This window comes from Lichenostomus cassidix, chromosome 1Ab (assembly GCF_008360975.1).
Source record: "Lichenostomus cassidix isolate B80296 chromosome 1Ab, HeHo_3.0, whole genome shotgun sequence".
Taxonomy (NCBI): domain Eukaryota; kingdom Metazoa; phylum Chordata; class Aves; order Passeriformes; family Meliphagidae; genus Lichenostomus; species Lichenostomus cassidix.
In genome coordinates, this window is record NC_139481.1 from 5,039,654 (window position 1) to 5,056,129 (window position 16,476).

General features: G+C 44.2%; 1 protein-coding gene across 1 annotated transcript in view; it reads left to right on the forward strand.

Moving 5' to 3' along the window:
* DENND2A (DENN domain containing 2A) overlaps positions 1 to 16,476 on the forward strand; it is a 52,088-nt gene that overhangs the window by 27,287 nt on the left and 8,325 nt on the right. Inside the window, exons 6-14 of the mRNA XM_085049521.1 lie at positions 1,723 to 1,920; positions 3,425 to 3,518; positions 4,790 to 4,840; positions 7,749 to 7,936; positions 8,623 to 8,732; positions 8,944 to 9,013; positions 9,617 to 9,694; positions 10,173 to 10,313; positions 12,000 to 12,148. Of these exons, the coding sequence (XP_084905647.1) occupies positions 1,723 to 1,920; positions 3,425 to 3,518; positions 4,790 to 4,840; positions 7,749 to 7,936; positions 8,623 to 8,732; positions 8,944 to 9,013; positions 9,617 to 9,694; positions 10,173 to 10,313; positions 12,000 to 12,148 (1,079 nt within the window). The remainder of the gene's footprint in view (positions 1 to 1,722; positions 1,921 to 3,424; positions 3,519 to 4,789; positions 4,841 to 7,748; positions 7,937 to 8,622; positions 8,733 to 8,943; positions 9,014 to 9,616; positions 9,695 to 10,172; positions 10,314 to 11,999; positions 12,149 to 16,476) is intronic.

The window sequence follows — 16,476 nt, forward strand, 5'->3', positions numbered from 1 at the left end:
TTTTTTTGCTCTTCAGTGAGGTAAAAAAACAAACCAGCATTTCCTTATAGAGGTGGTTTGCTGGGATTGGAGTGGATAGCAGGGATCTAAAGACAGCTTTCCTGACCAAAGGGTTTCCTCATGCTTTCAAAGTAGCAACTCTCATTGGAGCTGCTATCCAACATTTTCAGAAGTTTTACTTGCAGCGTTTCCTGACATGCTGCTCTTTTCCAGCCAGCTTAATCCAGCAACTAAGGTGTTTTTGGATAATTCAGCTATTTCAAGTGAAATTATTCTGTGGTTCTCAATCCATTCTCCTTGTTGCTGGCTAGGTCTAGAGTAGCAAAGGGCTATGTATATGAGTTTTGGGATGAAGGTGATTTCCCTCAGAGAGCTTTACAGTCATCTGTGCACCCAGATTTGCCACATGTGCTGTCAAAAGGGGGCTGCAGTGTTGCACAGGAATGCCTCTCACCAGAGATGCCGTTCCCAGGAAAGCTGAACAGGAGTAATTATGTTAAACTGCAGTGCTTTGGCATCTAAAAGCCATGACCTGCATTAGTCAGAAAATAAATACTGCAGCTCTCTTGGCAGCTAATGGGATTATAACTGCAGCAGCATCCTGCTGGAGAACCTGCCCAGGCTGCAGGGATGGGAATGGGTCTGGACAGACTTTCAGTGGTAGCTCATATTCCTTCTGCAGAATGAGATTCTTCAGTGCAGAGACTCCTTACAGCCTCATTTTATCATGACTTCTCTGTGGGTGGCAAAGGTTTTAGTGAGCTGAGCATCTTCTGCTGAATCCAGAGACACCTGAGCTAATCTGAATGAATTAATTGGTCTGACTAATAACTGCTGAGTGTGTCTGCTGATGGAGGCAGATGGTGGTGCTGCCTCAGCTACAGTCACAGTGCTGCTGTGAATTGTTCAGAACTAGGTTGGATAACTCTCCCCCACACTTCTTAGTGCCATGCAGATACATCCTCTGGCAGTGCAGATGCAGTTCCCACAAAAGGGGCAATTTACCTTGTCATGACTGCTGGGAAATTCTGTAGGAGAAGACAAAAAGTGTTCTTATTGAGCATCTCTCTGTTGAGAAGTGGCTTGCCCTTCTTTATCTGGAGCTGAGCTTTCTACTTCTTTGATGCTATTTTTGCTCAGAGACTTTAGGAACTTTAGGAACTGCTACTTAAACATCTTCTGTTGTGCTCCCACTGAACTCATTAATGAGTTTGGGAGGAAAGCAGTCTCCATAATTGTCTAACAGCATTGCTTGTACCCTCTGAAATATCTGATTCTGGCTCCTGTCAAAGACAGCCATACTGACAGTGCTTTTTGCCTGCTCTCACTGCTTCTCTGTTCCTCCTGGCTAGCTGCTCCTTATCCCAAATGCTTGTGGTTGGTTGGTTGATCTTGTCCTGTTTACAATCCCAGCCTCTGGATTACCCAAATCCTTGGAGACTTCTTTTCACACTGGAGCAGTGCCTTCTTGGCCAAGCCCTGAACTTGTGTTCAGTTCAGGAATGAAAATGGGATGGTTAAATTTCTGCTCAGGATGGTCCTGGTGTAGCCCAGAGGCTGCATGGGCTTCTTGTGTGTGCAGAAATCCGTGGACACTCTCAGGCTGTTTTGACAACTGAGTGCTGTGGCTGCCCCACTGGATTTACTGCTCTGACAGTGTTTGCAATGTGAAGCAAAGAAATGAGGCACTGTGGTCACTCATTCCTTCTCCTTCACTTCCAGTTGCTTTCCAAACCCATGTTTTTCCGGCAAAACTCGGAGCGGCGGAGTTTCAAACTGCCAGACATACGGAAACTGAGCCGTGATGGGACTGGGTCACCATCCAAAATCAGCCCTCCCTCAACCCCCAGCAGCCCAGATGACACCTTCTTCTCCTTGGGAGACTCTCAGAATGGCAGGAGGAGAAGGAAGATCCCCAAGGTAAATCTAGGGTTTTGTCTTTTTTTGATTGGCTTCTTCCGGGCAGGAATGTGAGTGTGAGACCATGTTTCCTTTAGTTTTCAGTGTGGCATCCCTGCAATATTAGCTGTTGTCCTGGCTGTTGACTTGACTTGTATTTAATCCCCTTTCTGCCTGAAGGAGAAGGCACACAAACATGTCTGCACCTTTCAAAGAAGTTATTTTTCTATCTGAGATGTCATGATTTTCAGGAGAGATAAATAATAATAAAAAAATTGAAGTTTTGGGATAGAAGTTGAAGCATGTCAGAGGGGAAAAAGCAGTTCATATTTTGCAAAAGATGGACTCCATCATATTTCCTTTTGTGCTTCCTGGATGGGACAGTCAGAAATTGCCTGTGTGTTGAGTGTTTGTTTCCTCATGGAAATCTGTTATTCTTTGCTTGTTCTGATTAATGAACTGGCTGTTTATAATTTAAGGTAAGGTGTAATTGTAGGTAAGCAATGAACATAATGACAATTAAGTGACAAAAAGGAGTTGTCTGCATTTATGAGCATTTTCTGCAGCAACATTTCCTATTTCTTATTTGGATGTATCATTGCTCTGTTTAAATTTTCTTTCAGATCTGGCAGGGTGTGTATTCAGTCCCAATGAGGTTTGGCAGCAGTCTATCAATTGAATGTTTCAAAAACACAGTTATAAAAACACAGTTGCTTACCCCAGTCTTTGCAGGACAAGCAGAGCCTACCAGGGACAGCCTGTGGTGATTTTTTTTCTGAACCCACAGTTTTCATTTGGGGACAAAGGGATGTGTTTGTGTATCTTCTTTGTTTCCTGGTTGCCAGATCTGTGTTCATGTTTGCATATCTGACTTTTTAAATGCCCTCTCTGTGTGCCTCAGCCTTTCAGGAATGAGCCAAAGACTGCAAATGTCTAGGATTTTCATTCCCAGTATGTCTACACATCTGTTCATGGGCTTGAGCTCTGTCAGTGTGTTCACACATATTTTTGTGTTGATTGAGAAGAGGATTCCAAGTATTTATTTACCCCACAGTGCCACTGAGCAGTCTTGCAGGGCCAGCTCAGAACTGAGATTTATTGTGTCAAGGGCAGCATCACCTGAGGCTTGAGCTGGGTGAAGGCATCCTGCCTCCCACTTCAATATTTGGATTCAGAGTTGCCTGACCAAATAGGTGTCTTACCTTGAGCTCTCAAGTCATGTGGGGAAGGAAATCTGGAATCTGAATTTATTCCGTTGGTGGAATCAGCCTGAATGCTGTGGCCACATCCTGCATGGTGTGAAAGTGCATGAAGGTATAGCCTTTCATCAGGGCTTGTTACCCTGCTGTACCAGAGTCAGTGTGGCATTACAGGACAGATCCTGGGAACTGTGCATCCTGGACCATCAAATGAAGAGGTTCAATATGGCCAAGGCTGGGGAAAAGAGCACTTTTCATGAAATCCTAACTCAATTTCTTGCCTGGGGAGGAAATTAACCTTGTTTGTTTGTGTGTTTGCTGAGCAGCTTGTGTTGAAAATCAATGCCATTTATGAGGCCCGGAGGGGAAAGAAACGTGTCAAGAGGCTGTCACAGTCTACAGAGAGCAATTCAGGGAAAGGTAAAGGAGATTTAAGTCATCATACATCTCAGACTTTCTGAGGACTTGCCTTAGACTTTAGACTGGCTCTAAAGTGATTTATGTGACACTTTCTAGCACTTCTTCCCATCCAGACTGAGTTGGGCTTTCCACTCTGTTTTTTGGTAAGATAAGGGTTGTTCCTCTGCCCAAAGGACTTTGATTAAAATGGAAGTTTTCTGTTTTTCTTGCTTCATTTTCATTCCATGGCTTTGCATGATAACCTTATAGGTCGCACCAAACATGTCCCCTCTTTTTGATGTTTATTTCTGGAACATGCTGGAAGCTGTGGAGAGGAATGTTCTGTCCAAAAAGTCTGATTTGTTGAGATCAAAATATTTTGTGGGAATGTGTCACTTCAGTGAGCTGTCCAATGGAAGACAGCAGATTTTGGAACAGCCCTGGTTCTTTCACCACCCCAATAAACAAATAGCCTCAGCTGGGAATCAGAGTTTCTAGAATTAACTGCAGGACTATCTCCATCATAGCAGGATTGAGACTTTCAGCCTCCCACTGTCAATTAACAACTTGCCCAAAGCATTCAGACACTTCAGAGCAATTACTTTTAAGCACCTCCTCTCTGTGAAAATTATCTCTTTCCAACACAGTGGTTTTTTTCCAAAACACTTTAGTTTCCAGCATAAGATGACCACCTCCATTTGTTTCCCACAATTATATGTTGCTGTTAATGTTGTTTCATAAAGCATAGGCACCCACAGGGTGGATAAGTGTGTTTATATGAACTTTCAGGGGAAGCATCCCAGACTTTTTATACTCCTCCCTGAAGCATCAAAAGCATTATTCAGAGAAATAGATTATTGGACCATATAGATCTTGAGTCTGATTCAGTCTGACAATTTTTTTGTTTGTTTGTATATTTATTGGTTTTATCCCATGTTCCACAAACTTCTGCATATTAATGAGTATTTTGCCTTGTTGTTGATCTTATACAGACTTGGGTAAATACTATTCTGCCATTTTATTCTTTATGCAACTCCTCTGGCTGTGTAAAATTGATTTTGGTTTTTGTGTGGTATTTGGGTGTGTTTTTCCCTGAATGAATGGGAAGATACCAGCGTTGGTAAGCTAAATGTCTGTGGGTTTGTGCACCCTTGGAAAAAACAAGGCCCTTGGGACCTAAACTGCTTCCCCCTGAAGCTGCCAGGCCTGGCTTTCTCATACCAGCAATAAGAAATGCACAGTAATGAACAGACTTTCCTTAATTCATCTTCCCCTTTATTTTTTTTTCCTAGTTACAGATGAAAACAGTGAATCAGACAGTGACACTGAAGAGAAGCTGAAAGGTAAGGCAAACGTGTGAAGAGAGCAAATGGCTCCTGAGGAACTCTGCTCTGAGCTCCTGGGACAAGATCTCTGCTCTGTGCTTTGCCTTTGGAGAATGAGCTTCTTTCTGCATAGAACACAGTGAGAAGACAAAGATCTCAATAGTGCAGAAGAAAATCCGTGGGCAGAGGGCTATAGGAGCCCAAAACAAATATATTTCCCAGCTCCCATCAAAGCTCTTTGTTGACTGAGTTTCCTAGGAGTATTGGGCACTGAGGAAGTACAGTGAGATTTCTCTTAAATGCAGAGTCAGAAATGTGTGACAGACTGACAGATCAGTGTTGCAAGGGGCTGGGTGTTCAGACACCCCACACATGTTTACTGAGGGAGAAAAGCCACCAGCCAAACTGTCTGGCTGGGAAAACAGAGTTGCACTGTGTGATTTATTCCTGGTTAAACTCTCCTGCATTGGCTTGGTGGGGATAAAGCACTGCATTGCTTGCTTCACTCTGCTGGGACTGTTTGGTGTTCTGGTGGTCTCCATCATGCTCTCCTGAAACCTCCTTGCACTGGTAATCAGCCCCTGGACATTACAATCTTCTGCGAATTTGTGTGGCAAACTCAAAGTCCTGGCAGAGTTAGAACACAAGATGGAAACTCCCTCAGATTCCCAAGTTTCCTGACTCACAGGCACTTCTGATCTGGATAGCAGGTCAGTTCCAAGCCAAAAAGGCATGAGCAGCCGTTGGGCTATGTGTCAGCCACAGTGCTCATTCTTACCCTCTTTCAGGTTTTTAGAAGTGAAAGCTCAGACTGAGTTCCCTCTTGTGAGCACAGCTTCCCACTCAAGGACTACTGCATGCTCTTGCTTTCCTCTGCACTGAAATCTTTTATCTGTGTTGCCATGTTAGTAAGATCAAGCTGAAAACTGCTGCCACTGCCTGTCTTTTGGCAGGTGCTCAGGTTAGCCTGGAGAGAGGAGAGAAGCTTTGCACCTGGATGGTGCAGAAATTACATTCACAATTGTCTTGAAAGGCGATGTTGTAAAATGCAGACCATGTTCAGCTTTAGCTGAGAAAGGCAGTGTGGATGTGGCCAGGAGGAGTTGAACTCTTGTCTGTTGCTGGTTGCCATAGTGAATCATGTGCATCATCCTGTGTTTCTCTGTAACTGCAGCTCAGAACTCCCCAGAGAGAGGATGATGGAGATCATATGAAGTCACTTCAAATCCAACAGCACTGGGCTCTGAACAATGTCCAGAGCCATACCTGGCTCTGAGTGACTGTGCAAATCTAAGTGTGAACAGGAGCTCTGGCACTTGCTGCTTGCTCTAACTACACCTACATTTGACTTAATGCCTTTTTGAACTGTTGACTTCCCTATTTTGAAGCAGGAAAGTGAGATGATTTAGCAAGCCTCTTGTATCTGGGACTTTGTATGTTTTGTGTAACAGACCAATGGCACCAGCCAGCTACCTCTGCTTGGCAAGTCACTGTGCATCATCTGAGACACAGTAAATCATAAGGCTGCATGTCAGAGCTGGAAGTGCTGACCTTTGGGAAGGAAAAATCTTGGAAGACAAACTCTGCCATGATGACAGCAGTAAAATTCTGTATCTTTAGCCGATTGCACAGAATATAAACAGTGCAGATCTTGAGCAAGCTTTTCAGAAACACTCAGCATTGCTGTGACACTGCTCCTTTTGAAGTCCCTGGTGAAACAGAAACCACTTCTGAGAAATTTGGAGCTTTACAGCCCTGGAGCAAATAGCAGAATAGGTGACAAGAGAAAGGAGTCTAAACCATCTTTCCAGGGCTTTAACTGCCCAGGGTTTGTTACACTTCCTGATTTAAGAGGCACCTCAAGATTGCTTTAAATTATGTTGTCTGCAATAATCCATGAGTGGCACAACTTTATCAGACATAAGATCAACAAGTATACACCATCTCTCAGGAAGTTCTGTCTCCCAAGCAGATAACTTATGTATTGGAGTTCCTGTAGTGTCTCTGTAGTTGCTGTTTCTGTCAATAAGTTGCATTGCCACCCACCTTCCCAAAAAGCAAAGCTGTCAGAATGTGCTGTAGTCTCTGCTTGTAGTTAATTCTTTCTTTCTTTTCTAGTAGGGGTAAGGGAGACATCATGGAGATTTAATTTGGGATGCCACTGTAAAACGAAGCAGGGGGTGGTGTCGGTGGTCTCAGGGAATCTCATCTGGTCTCTTCTCAGCAGGCACCTTTTCATTACTTTCCATGCTGGAATGTTTATTGTCCCACGGCTCATGTGTGTGTTGCACTTACAGCTTGCTTGGCAATTTTTCTTGTTTTCCCATTGTCTTGTGTGAACTTGTAGAATCATGGCACTGAGAGATTAGTTTTAGGCCCATGAAGAACTGGCATGAAGAACTGGCACAGGAAGAAATGACCAGCATTTTTCATTTGCACCTCTTTTCACATGTTTTTTGTTGTTAGCCTACAGCCCAGCCTGTGTGCTGAAGCTGGGAGTCCCCAGAATTGCTCAGACAGCAGAGCCCTGGGCTGACCCAAGTGCTGGTCTTGTAAAACCATGGGGATTGCTACCCACAGCCTGCTCTGAACAAAGCTGATCCATCACCTCACTGTGCTGGCTTTGAAAAATGCACCAATGAGTGCTAGGATGAATGCTCAGACATTATCTGTTCCGTTGTGTCCTATCTGGATCTCAGCTTGGGCTTTTTCAGCTGTAAAAACCATCCATGAAATCTCTCTGCTGCCAGAGCTCGTCAGGGTGATGGCACAAGCTTATGGCCCATCTCTGTCCATATTGATAGTGCAGCTCCCAGATGGTTCCCACCTCTTCCTCAGCCACTGACAAAGCCAATGCAGTGAGGTGATTTCACCTTCATCCCTCTGTGCAAAGAGCCAGAATCAAAGCCTCTCCTTGTTCCTGTAGCTCACAGCCAGCGGCTGGTGCACGTGAAATCCCGGCTGAAGCAAACCCCGCGCTACCAGACCTTGGAGAGGGACCTCATCGAGTACCAGGAGAGGCAGCTCTTCGAGTACTTCGTGGTGGTGTCTCTGCACAAGAAGCAGGCTGGGGCTGCCTACATCCCTGAGGTCACCCAGCAGTTCCCGCTGAAGGTTTGCCTGAGCTGTTTTTGTGGGGAAATCACACAGCTGGGGAAGCTGCAGCTTCTCTGTTGGCCACTTGTATCAGTGATCCCTCTGCTGTGTCAGTATTCAGGGAGACTGGAGATGGAGGGGCTGCAGTCCTCCCCTGGGAACTGGCATGGTATTGCTCACTGCTGGAAGAGCAGCTGATTTACAGCTTTTGCTGCCCTTGGCTATGAGTTTTGTGTAGCTATTCCCTTCCCCTCCCCTTCCCTCTTTAAGGAAAACTGAAGGTTGGCAGGAGATATGAGCTCAGAAAGGGAAGGAGCAGCTTTCACTGATAGCCTAGCTGAAAATGGGGAAGGAGGAGTGGGAGAAACACAGAGCTGGTGTGACAGAGTGTTTGTAAATGGGATGTAACCAGAACTCCCCTCAGATTTCAGTTCTCTGGCCACTTGCTGGAGGTTGTGTCCCACATTAGAGGCACAATATAGCAGGGACAGGTGCTGCAGAGACAGGGCTTGGTGGGACTGGGGGCACAGAGTTACCTTGAGATATCTAAAGATTAGGTGAGCCAGAATCACAGAAATTTTAATATCTTCCAGGCAGAAGCTTAGCCTCTGTCATCACCTCTTCATTTGTCACAGGGAAAATATTTGAAGTCATTCCATCCCCACATGACTAATTGGAAACATTCCTTCTCTCTGTTCTGCTAGCTTGAGCGCTCCTTCAAATTCATGCGTGAGGCAGAAGATCAGTTGAAAGCTATTCCCCAGTTTTGCTTCCCTGATGCAAAGGACTGGGCCCCCATCCATCAGTTTGCCAGGTAAGTACTGCACTTTATGTCCTGATCCACGAGAAACAGATTTGTACATCCAGCTAATTAAATATAAGAGCTGTTACAGTAGAAGATTGGGCAGAGCTCTGAGAAGGGTGTATGGGAAATACAGAAATACTGTAGGTTTATTGGGTTTGTATGTCAGAGACTGGTACTGTGGGTGATGGGTATCTTGTCATTCTGGTTTCTCTTTCTGCAGTGAGACATTCTCATTTGTCCTGACGGGGGAAGATGGAAGCAGGAGATTTGGATACTGTAGGAGGCTGCTGGTAATTATCCCTGGGTTTTTTCTGTTCCTAGAGGTGCAGCCTTCTGTGGGGTTGCTGTTTCTGGCACCCATTCTGGAAAGCTGCTGCTCTTCTCTTTCAGCATGGAATGAAAAGAGAGGCAGCAGAGCAGCTTTGCTCTCTTCTGTTGAGTGCCAAAGTCCCTCTCTGAGCCTCATCCTCCACTCCTGGTGTAACTCCCTTGGATTTTCCTTGCACCAGCACTTAACTATGACCATGGCCTGTTGTTTCACCCCTAAGCTGAAGGCAGGATTTATCCCCTTTAGGTCTGGATAGCCATTAAACAATTGTCCAAACCTGTGCTGGTGCTGTAGGCTCAGAGCTGTCTCTGTAGAGCAGTCTGCCTTGCCTTTGTCATTTCATTTAGCCTAGCTGGGACCAGACTGTGGCTGTGCCCATTTCTCCCCACTGTTTCTGCTGTACCAGGCTTTGAGCCAGGTTGTCACCATCACCACACTGCCAAAAGTCTGCCAGTTTCTGGGCCAGCCATGAGATGCACAGCTAAGACACCAGTCACTCTGTCTTTGCAGTTACAACTGACATTTCCTTGGTGTTTTTTGTGTGTGTATTTGTGTTTGTCTTAAGCCCAGTGGGAAAGGGAAGCGTCTCCCAGAAGTTTACTGCATTGTGAGTCGCCTTGGATGCTTCAATCTCTTCTCTAAGGTGAGGAGGGAGAAGGAGAGGGAATTTGTGCTGTAGGTCAAGAGGGACCTGAAAGTGAAGGCAGCACCTGAAAAATGGGGATCAGAGAAGCCAATAGCTGAAAAAAGGGCCTTAAATGGTGTTGTGAGGCAACCACTTGCTAATTCCAGTTAACAGGAAAACTAGATTGTCAGCTCATGCCTTCTTCCATCAGCAGAGCTACCAGAAAGTAAGAGAGTTTAAAAGGTGGAGTCCTGACTCCAAGTGAGGTGGGCAGTTTGCAAATTGTCAGCTTTACAGTGACCTCACTGGAGCTGTGTTTCTCGTGATAAAGGAAATCAAGGGTCTTCAGTTGCACCTTTTCCCTTCTTTCTTTGGATACAAAGCTCCATGTTGATGCTGGGTTAAGGAGGAAACACAGATGTTGGTGGACTTTATCCTGGTGTTATCTCCCTCCCCCTGATTTCCATGCTTTTGTGTCTTCATGCCTTTATTTCAGATCTTGGATGAGGTTGAGAAGAGACGTGGCATCTCCCCAGCCCTGGTGCAGCCTCTCATGAGGAGTGTCATGGAGGCTCCTTTCCCAGCTTTGGGAAGGACAATTACAGTCAAGAACTTCTTGCCAGGCTCAGGAACAGAGGTAAAGACACCATCTTAAGGAGGGGAAAACAGGCTGCTGGGCATGGTGTGCTTGAATGTGAGAGGGAGGAAAGTGAGTGAGTTGATAAACATTGTCATCATTCTCCATGATGACAACTCCTCAACTCAATTTCATTTAGCTGGGACTGAAAACAGTCCCAGCTAAGTTAAATTACTGCAGAGCACATGCACAGCTGGTTAAAAACGTGTGCTGGAGGAGCAGAGTCCCAATGGTGTGCTGTGAGAATGTTGTGTCTAGGATCCTGTTCACCAATTATCTGATTGATGGCATAATCTCCACATTTACACAGTACAGCACTGGGATGAATTGCAGGCACTTTGGAGAAGAAGGGATTAAAAGTCAAAGTGCCCCACAAGAAATGTGTTCAAGTGTTCAAGAAATGAGTGGATGTGGCACTATGGTCTAGTTGTCATGGTGGTGGTCAGTCAAAGGCTGGATTTAATGATCTTAGAGGTCTTTTCCAATCTAAATGATTCTGTGATTCTGTAAGTTGAAGACTTGGTGTGAAAAATCAACAAGGACAAGAGCAAAATGCTGGGAAGGAGAAAGGAGTAGTCTAACAGAACATGAAAGTTACTGAGTGAGCAGCAGTATTTCAGAGAAGGATCTGGTGGTATTGTGGCCCATAAAAGGAACAAAACAGTGTGGTATTATTTAGACAAAATCCTTCATTGTGAAAGCAAGAGAAGGGTTGAATAATAAAGGAAAGCAATTTTTCTCCTTTCAAGTATTGATGGAATTTTATTTAGAGTATCATTTTCCAAAAAATGCAACTACTAGGAAGAAGACCCAGAAGGGCAGTTCTGCTTACTAAGTGGTCTAGAAAATACAGGCAGAGCTTGAGAAAATTGTTTACTTAATATAGAAAACAAAGGACAAAGGAAAACACGTGATAACCTTTCAATACACAAGAAATTTCCTACAGAGAAGAATGTGGCCAATTGTTCTGAGTGTCTACTGAAAGTAAGACAACAAGTAATTGAAGTCATTTGCCACTGACATGTTTCAGCTGCAGGCTTGGTGTTGGTAAGGGTTGTTCAGAACTAGAGTAATTTTCTTGTGGGATTTATGAAATGTGTGGTGTTGGAGGCTTTCACAAACAATTAAGATAAGCATCTGTCTAAGATAAGGAGTATGAAGTGCTAAGGTGCTATGACAGGCATTATTTAAGTAGATATGAACAAAGAAAAATACCCACAGGCTGCTCTTGTCTGCAACTGATATAAAAAATTTATGGTCAGGAGGTTAGGCATCCAGATTCTTGCACTAAAAAAAAAATAAATAAATTGTAACTGTAAAAGTCAGAGTGGAGATTTGAAAGGCTCCGTGACATTCTGCTACTTGAATACCAGAAAGGCTGAAAACCACTCCTAGCTGGACACAAACTAGTTTTCCTCCTTATGAAGATCTCCCTGTCCTCCATCCAGTGGGAAGAACCTGTGGTTGATCTCACGCTGTGCCTGTTGGAGTGGACTCTGGATAGTCCTCATCTGCAAGAAGGATTTATGGGATGCCTTTGGAAAGCCTGTTTGAGTACTTCCTGCTGTGTGGTGCTCACCAGCACTCAGTGAGGGCTGCAGGCTGGGAAAATACCTGCTGGCTCCTTGTTTGCCATGCTCTGGGTGGGCAGCAAGAGCTCACCTGTGCTGCTTTTGTCCCCAACAGGTCATTGAGCTGCGGCGGCCCCTGGACTCCAGGCTGGAGCACGTTGATTTTGAGTCCTTGTTCACATCCCTCAGCGTGAGGCACCTGAGCAGAGTCTTTGCCTCCTTGCTGCTGGAAAGGAGGGTGATCTTTATTGCAGACAAGCTCAGGTAACCTCTTGCATTTCCTTCAGGAAAATGCTGGGAAGGCTGCAGTGACACATCTCTGTTTTGCTTTTTCTTCTCTGCTCTTTTCCAACTCTGTAACGATGTGAATAGGGCTGTTCTTCCCAGGAACGGGGAACTCAGGCCATGAACCTTAATTTCATTATGCAGCTTGAAAAAGTGCTGCTTCTCCTCCCCAGGGAGAACCAAATCCCACTTCCTCCTGACAATTTCAAAGCAGATCCTCAGTGCTAAGGAAGCAAAACGCCTCCTTTTGCTCCATGATGCTGCACTGTTCCCTGCTGAGCTGTGCTTGGGCTTCCAGGGATCAAGCCTTGTGCAGAGATCACTGTCCCTTCTGAGCTTTTCCCTGCTGTCACAAAATCTTCTTAAATTTGCAGTGTGTGTTTTCACATTGGTTTCTAGAGACCTCTTTCTTCTTATGGGGATGAAAGTAAAGGATGCAGCGAGGGGAAATGAGACAGAGGACTTCCCCCTTCTATTTTGAATCTGCTCAATTTGCCTTTTTTTTTCCCCAAACGTATTTTTTTGCTGTCCTGAATGATGAAAATGGGTCTGGGTTTCTTTAAGATCCTGTGCAGCTGGTGGCTGGCAGCTCTCCAGCCCTTGAAGCACTTGAGGATTCGGGGAGGAAAGTTCGCCAAGGCTGGGGAAAGAAAAGCTGCCTGGATGAGTAATGACACTTAGGAGCACGCTCAGGTTTCAGGAGTGTACAATGCCCCTAAGCTGTCTGTTTTCACAACTTCCAGGCAGCAGCCTGCAGCTCTGGGACTGAGCACTGGGGCAGAGAATGGAGAGGCCCCTTCTGCAGGAAAGTGAAGGGGGAAAATTCATTCTGCATGGATGCAGAGCTCGGGCAGTCTCACCCCAGGAATAGGAAGGCTGGGCAGAGGGAAGCTGTAGCACTGTCTGCTTGCAGGTTTTGGCGGTTTTCTTGGTCCAGAAAGGGGAAAATTTGCCTCTTTGTAATTACTGATACATTCTGTGTGTAGAGATTTAGTATTTTGGACACTTAAACCACACATTTCATAAAGAGCATTTAGACTTTTATTGAAAGTGAGAGAAATTAACCCAAACACTAGATCTCTGTGCAACATACATGATTTATGCTACAATCAATGATTACAGGCTCTCCATTCTTTTTCTCTTCCTCTGTAGGATAGATTTTACATTCTGAGAAAATTTGTTAAGGACCCAGATTGACATTGTAATCTCCACATGAGAGCTGGGTGGTATCAGGAAATGGCAGGGAATTTTGGTGAGGGGTTGAGACATCACTTCAGAATGAACCTTTATTTAACAGATCTTTTCCTATCACATCTTTCCATGACAGCACAACACTGTGTATTCTGAGCATGGGGTGTGATATCTCTAATTCAAAGCACTTTGATGGGTTTTGGTGGTTTTTTCCCACTTCTATCTTTTGTGAGGATATCTAGGATATCTATTCCTCATCCTCAGGAATGAGTCCAGCTGCAAAGGCCTGTAAAGAGAATGGCAGAGACCTATCAAATCATATTTCTTGAATCTCAAAATACATAATAAACAGCTTTTTTTTTTTTGGTGAAAAAGGAATCATTGTGTTTAAAAGATCCAGAGTCTGTTAGACCACAGGGCTCACATTCAAATATTTACCATAGATTTGCCAGCTCTCTATGAGACTTTTAATATTTGATGTTTCTGAGAAGACCTTGCTCTGAGCAATTTCAAGAGAGTCTTCTTCTTTTCTTACAAAACATGAAGTTTCTCTGGCTCATATTTGTGGATCAAAATCTTGGAAATTATTCCAAAGGACTGTAAAGGTGTGAAAAGCAGAAAACAAAGAAAATACCCTTCAAAATTAAATACCTACTGTATTTTAATCCAGTTCAGTGACTTGAATAGACTGCATTGGTGAGCCTTTCCTAAGGTAAACAGTCTCTTCTACTCATTGCTGGACATTCCATGTTATGAAAGCTGAAGCTATTGTAGATACAGGAACTTCTGTCCAAATTATACTTTTCCTGGGACAGGAACACATTGAACTCAATGAGTATTAAGTAGTATTTACTCTAGGAGTGAAAATGCCAATTTCAGAGGAAAGAAAAGAAGCCCTTTTTGGAAATAGCTAAAGAAAAGGAAAAAAAAACCCTCTAGAAGCAGCTGTTGGAAACTGCTCAGAGGTTAGGAATGCTAGAAATAATCCAGCTGAGATGGATTAATGGGAAGAGTGCAGGTGACATGGTGAAAGATGTACAATAAATTATGTTTATCATTCATCTTTGCAGTTCTTCATGTGGGCACTATCAATAACTACCTGCCCATGTTTGTAAAGGTGTTTCTGAGTGTGAGGGACAGAGGAATGAAGTGTGCAATTTATTTACACCTTTTAATTGCTATAAAATCAGTCTGTGGGAAAAGAAAGCTGAAAGGTCTCTTGCCAAATGCTGCATGAACTGTGAAATGTTTTCAAGCTGAGCCAAAATATGCATCTAACAAGTGTACAGCAAGTGAAATACTTTGTCTTTTCCATCTTTAGAATGAGCATTGAGTGTTTAAATACCTGTCAATCCACAGCTTGGCAGCGGAAAAGGAAAGAATTCGGTTTATTAGCTTTTGGGTGGGTTTTTTCTCCTGTCACTATGGATACTGGAGTATCCATTGCCTTGCAACCCAGGAAAATGACTTTGTTAAAACTCTGTTGGTCTGTGTAGTCTCCCCCAGCTTTTGTTCACTCCTGCACTGTTAACTTTAGTCCTGGGGCAGGGGAGGCCATGGCAAGGGTTAGACACTGTGGTGTGAGAGCTGTTTTGTTTCCAAGGGATGCTGCCTGGCATGCAGTTCCAGGCACTGCAGACCAACCTTTTGGAGAGCATCTTCCAGCTTAAAAGTGTCCTGATGTCACAATGTACCTAGAGCTGGGCAGTTTTTACTGGCCTGAGCAGGAGATCTGTGAGATTCAGAAGGGTTTTTAAAGCAGTAAAATTTGCACAGGCTTCAAATCAAGACCTCCTTTTTCCAGTTCTCAAAAAGCCTGTTGTGGATCTGACCAACTCGAGCAATTGCTTCTGTCCCTGCCAGAAACCACAGCTGTATCAACAACACAAAGTGGTCATTGTTATCAAAGACAGATCTGAAAGAATTAGAGTAGACACTTTAAATGTGGTCATCCCCAGCAAAAGGTAATTAATCATCAAGAAGAACCCTTTACCATGTGCTACAAAAACAAATGTGGGACTGCAAAGCTCAGCCTTGTGGGTTTCTCCCTTTTTGCCCTGTGATTAGGGAGAAGAAGAAACTCAAGGATGGAGTTTGGATGTCAGATAATAGTGTTGTTTCTTCAGATCACCTTAATACTCACTTCTTCACCTGCACAAATCTGCCACCTTGGTGGGAAGCACTGAGGGTCCCCACAGAGCTGGTGGAACTTGGCATCCTCCTGGTGGGGTTTGCAGCAATGCTGGGTGAAGTCATGGGACAATGCTTGGAAGCTCCTGCGCCTGCTAGATGTTGTAAACCAGATCTGTAATCTGTCATAAGTAAATCCAGATGTGACACAGTGTCAGAAACCCGAAGGTGTTTGTAAAATGAATCCTACTATAGCAGAGCTTATTGAAAAAAAAAAAATTAGAAAAAGATGCATACTCAAACAGTCTTAAATTGCCAAATACCAGCCTATCTTGAGCAGTTTGGTTAGTGCAGGGACCACAGGACTTCCTTTGGCATTAAGCTACAGCAGGATATTTGATTCAGTGGTGTTTTTCAGAAATCATGCAGTATCCTAAACCCAAAGAGGGATTCAGCTTTGGGGGCCTTTTATCACCTATGCTTGCCTTTGGAGTGGAAAGCTGGAAACCCTGTAGTCTAAGTCTGGGAGTAAAGCAACCAGACTGAACAACCAGTGTCCTTCCATGGAAGATGTTGCAGCTTCTCAAAGTGTCTTTTAGAGCAAGTCAAGCTAGTCTCAGAGCAGGTTTTCCCAGGAGAGCAAGAAGTCTTTTTTATGTAGCTTAGCCAGAGAGATCTGTGTGTCAGTCTGTATCCAAATCAGCCCTTTAGGGAGGGATCTGAGGGTTCTTTGTGTACCTCAGTACTTTTTAGCCTCTGTACCACTGACATCTCAGTCTCAACCACAAGCAACTCTCAGCTCAACCGTGTTCCCTGCAGAAGGCTGATTGAACCCTCGAAAATGTGCTCAGCATCTTTAAAGTGCTCTTCAAAGACCTGCAGTATTTTAAAGATTACCAATGAAACCAAAAAGCCTTGAAAAGTGGTGTCTGTGTCCCGTTTGAGCAGCTGGACTGAACTTGTGTGGCCTGAGGGTAGTGCATGAC